Source organism: Palaemon carinicauda, chromosome 26, assembly GCF_036898095.1.
Source record: "Palaemon carinicauda isolate YSFRI2023 chromosome 26, ASM3689809v2, whole genome shotgun sequence".
Lineage (NCBI taxonomy): Eukaryota > Metazoa > Arthropoda > Malacostraca > Decapoda > Palaemonidae > Palaemon > Palaemon carinicauda.
Window position 1 is genome coordinate 538,526 of NC_090750.1, and position 4,670 is coordinate 543,195.

Genomic DNA, 4,670 nt, shown 5'->3' on the forward strand with positions numbered 1-4,670 from the left:
GAAGTCAAGATAGCGTAGCCCACCATAAAAAAAAATGTCGGAAAATGCTTATCATTTTGGTTGTGTCTGGAAGTATTTGTTGCGAATTTTAACTTGAAAATTATAAAAGTAAAAAGAATAGATTAGTGTGGACGATTTTTTATATGATAAATAAAGCGTATTATGTTTCCCGAGATTCCAGTAGTTTCAAGTTGTTTTAGTGTATATCATCAAGGCTACATATAAAGTTGGTTTTCCTTCGTGGAAAACATCGGAAAAACTGGACTCTCTCTCTCTCTCTAATAGTCATTACTAAGTGGGAACAAAATCCACATGCCGAACGTTCTCAGCATATTATAATTGTTTATTTATTTTAACTATGGGGTATTTTTTAATTTTATTTTACCAGCCATCCTGCCTCTCAGTGGCAATGGAATTATCGGAAATTTAGTTAATTTTGTGTTATTGTTACCACATCTGACCCTTTATATGAATGTTATAGTAGTCTTTTATTTATTTATTTATTTATTATTATTATTTGCTAAGCTGCAGCCCCAGTTGGAAAAGCAGGATGCTATAAGCCCAGGGGCCCCAACAGTGAAAATAGCTCAGTGAGGAAAGGAAACAAGGAAAAATAAAATATTTAAAGAACAGTGACAACATCAAGATAAATATTTCCCATATAAACTATAAAAACTTTAACAAAACAAGTGGAAGAAATAAGATAGAATAGTGTGTCCGAGTGTACCCTTAAGCAAGAGAACTCCAACCATTCATGAGCGACCTTTAAACCTTTAATTGCCTCCGGGAGTATCTTCAGCTTTTACCCATTTTCAAATTGGGTCCGTGTTTTGATTCGAACATATTCAACATTTCAAATATTTTTGTATGGTAATATTAAAAAATAAAAACCGATATATCAAAATAAAAGTTTAGTTTCTAGTATAGAATGAAAGTAGATGAAAAGATAAATAAATTAACACGAAACACAAAAATAGATAACTGAAAACCAGTGATTAAGATGAGGACGAAATGCAACTACAGTCAAACGAGACACTGAATAAACACAAGAAGACTTAGCGAACAGTAGCACATTTCGTGACCATTCTAAGGTCAAGTTGACACCAAGGACTCTGTAAGAGTCCCAGTCACTGAACACGACAGAACAATCACAGTAGTCTTATAAGGAGAGGTATTGAAACCATGGCTACTGCTGTCACTGCTGATTCTGCTGACACAACAAGAAATACTGGTCTGAGTGGTAATTTCCCTGACTGGTGATCTCCAGACTGGGGTTCGAGTATCGCTGAAACTCGTTCGTTTCTTTGGTCGCTACAATCTCACCATCCTTGTTAGCTAAGGGGGGAGGGGAGCTTATAGGTCTGTCTGCTATGTCATTAGCAGCTATTGCCTGGTCCTCATAGGCCCTAGCTTGGAGGGGAAGGAGGAGCCTTGGGCGCTTATCATATTATGTATATATGGTCAGTCTCTAGGGCATTGCCCTGCTTGATGGGGCAACGTCTGTGACTGACTTTTCTCTCTTGTTTTTCACCCAGTTAGTTGAGTTAGATTATGGGATTTGGGGCCGGGGAGACCAACTAGTTTGGTGAGTAATTTTTATTTTCCCTTTTTGTTCAAGTTCTTTTTTGTTCTCGTCTATTTCGAGATATTGCAATATCCTCTTGCAAATTACTGCATAATTTGCATGCTTGAAGGAGATGGAGAATGTGTGCCAAAAAAAAAAAAAATTGTTTTTGAAGGAGATGATGAATATGCTCCATCAAACTTATTTTAAGTTTGTGTTTTATGCAATAAAATTTGAGAAAAATTGTGAAGGAAATATGAGTGTGTTTAGACTGGAAATAATCCACAGGAAATCTTCTCATGAGATGGAAAAAATATAAGGATATATTGAAAAAAAGGCAGCGAATTTAGCAGTTGCTGAAGGGCGCCGTTTTCCATATACTTTATCGGTGGATATTTTTTCCTTAGATTTAAAAAAAAAAAAAATTCTATTCAGCAGTAAGATTTCAAATTTTGTTGATATGGGTAAATAAAACCAATATATTGGGTTAATAGAAACTGGATTACCCTTTTTTTTGGTGTATATATATATATATATATATATATATATATATATATATATATATATATATATATATATATATATATATATATATATATATATATATATGGTACAAGATTCAATGAATTCATTTTGAAAACTGAATCTCATTCCAACATCTGTCAAAAGTCTCTAGATACAGACAGAAAAGGCATTTAAAGGTTTAAAGGTCACTCATGATGACAGAGGAAAGAGACAGTGACATTGCCCTATCAAGCAGGACAATGCCCTAGAGAGTGACTATATATATGTATATAATCAGCGCCCAAGCCCGCTCTCCACCCAAAGCTAAGACCAAGGAGGGTCAGACAATGGCTGCTGATGACTCAGCACATAGACTTTAGGTTTCCCCCCCAAACCCCCCCTCCTTAGCTCACAGGGATGGTGAGGTTACAGCGACCAAAGAAACTAGCGAGCTTGAGCGGGATTCAAACCGCAGTCTGGCGTTCAGCAGCCAGGGAATCTAATTCCATCTGTCAAATGTTTTCAGAAACTGGACAAGTTTCCCAACATCCAATTTAAAATCATGAAATACGGACTATCACAGAGACCATTCTAAGCACTATAGGTTCGCTTGCTGTGAGCGATCAGGTGAAAATCTCCCACCATCACCAATCTGCAGATTAAAATGAACTTTAGATTCATTTTATGTATGAGGTTCTACAAAAATTATAATTGAATATTCTAAAAATATGTTCTATATAAAACTAAAAATTGGAAGTTTAAACTATTACAAATTTCAAAAACCCTTAGATTAAGAAGAGGATGATTGTTAATTATTTACTTATTTATCTATCTATCTGGTTAGTGTTATTGTGGCTGGAAATGTATTGTTGTGGAAATTCTTGTCCACAGATAAGGAAGAAAAGGAACTGAATGAGTTCGGTGAAATTATTCAACTGATGGAGGAGGAAATTGAATTTTTAGACAAAGAAGTGGAGAATGACAGGGAGGAAGACGAAGAAAAAAAAGAGCTGAGGGCAGAGATTCAATGTCTCTGCAACAGAGTCGAAGCTCTTCAAAACGAAAAGGATATCGAGACTGAAAAATTCTCAACAGAGATGCAAGATCTTCAACAAACTAACGATAACCTAAAAGACGAATTATCAAATAAAGATGCTTCAATCGGAGAGTATCTAAATCAATTAACTAAGATGGAACAAATAAATCTTGAAATAAGCAAGAAACTAGTAAATGTTGAAGGTGAAAAAGCAGAGTCTACTCATCGGTTGGAATCTATATTTGAGGGAGAAATTGAGGAATTAGATAAAACAATTCAGAATCAAGTGGACATTATTAAAGAGAGGGAAACAGAAAAAGAAAGACTGACCTCTAATAATCTAGCTGTAGTGAGGGAAGTTGGCCGAAAGCTATTTCAGTAGGAAGGGCAACCTCTGGCGCGGCGGAAAAACCCGTAAGGTCAATGCCCAGAAAACTGAAGTAGGTCTCAAATTGCTTCTCTTATTCTTCCGACTCATATATAAGTCATGACTGACCCTTAATAGGCTAGCTGTAGTGAGGGAAGTTGGCCAAAAGCTATTTCAGTAGGAAGGGCAACCTCTGGCGAAGCGGAAAAACCCATAAGTTCAATGCCCAGAAAACTGAAGTAGGTCTCAAATTGCTTCTCTTATTCTTCCGACTCATATATAAGTCATGACTGACCCCTAATAGGCTAGCTGTAGTGAGGGAAGGTGGCTGAAAGCTATTTCAGTAGGAAGGGCAACCTCTGGCGCGGCGGAAAAACCTGTAAGTTCAATGCCCAAAAAACTGAAGCAGGTTTCAAATTGCTTCCCTTATACTTCCGACTCAAATATAAGTCATGACTGACCCCTAATAGGCTAGCTGTAGTGAGGGAAGTTGGTTGAAGGCTATTTCATTAGGAAGGGCAACCTCTGGCGCGGCGGAAAAAACCGTAAGTTCAATGCCCAGAAAACTGAAATAGGTTTCAAATTGCTTTCCTTATTCTTCCGACTCAAATATGATTAATGACTGACCCCTAATAGGCTAGCTGTAGTGAGGGAAGTTGGCCGAAAGCTATTTCAGTAGGAAGGGCAACCTCTGGCGCGGCGGAAAAACCCGTAAGTTCAATGCCCAGAAAACTGAAGTAAGTCTCAAATTGCTTCTCTTATTCTTCCGACTCATATATAAGTCATGACTGACCCCTAATAGGCTAGCTGTAGTGAGGGAAGTTGGCTGAAAGCTATTTCAGTAGGAAGGGCAACCTCTGGCGCGGCGGAAAAACCTGTAAGTTCAATGCCCAGAAAACTGAAGCAGGTTTCAAATTGCTTCCCTTATACTTCCGACTCATATATAAGTCATGACTGACCCCTAATACGCTAGCTGTAGTGAGGGAAGTTGGCTGAAAGCTATTTCAGTAGGAAGGGCAACCTCTGGCGCTGCGGAAAAAACCGTAAGTTCAATGCCCAGAAAACTGAAATAGGTTTCAAATTGCTTCCCTTATTCTTCCGACTCAAATATGATTCATGACTGACCCCTAATAGGCTAGCTGTAGTGAGGGAAGTTGGCCGAAAGCTATTTCAGTAGGAAGGGCAACCTCTGGCGCGGC

At 37.8% G+C, this 4,670-nt stretch overlaps 1 protein-coding gene across 1 annotated transcript; it reads left to right on the top strand.

Moving 5' to 3' along the window:
- Positions 1–1,182: 1,182 nt before the first annotated feature.
- On the top strand, positions 1,183–3,486 carry LOC137619441 (coiled-coil domain-containing protein 186-like). Its single transcript, XM_068349500.1, has 2 exons — positions 1,183–1,240; positions 2,960–3,486. The coding sequence occupies exons 1-2, from the start codon at positions 1,183–1,185 to the stop codon at positions 3,484–3,486; spliced, it is 585 nt and encodes a 194-aa protein (XP_068205601.1).
- The last annotated feature ends 1,184 nt before the right edge of the window (positions 3,487–4,670 follow it).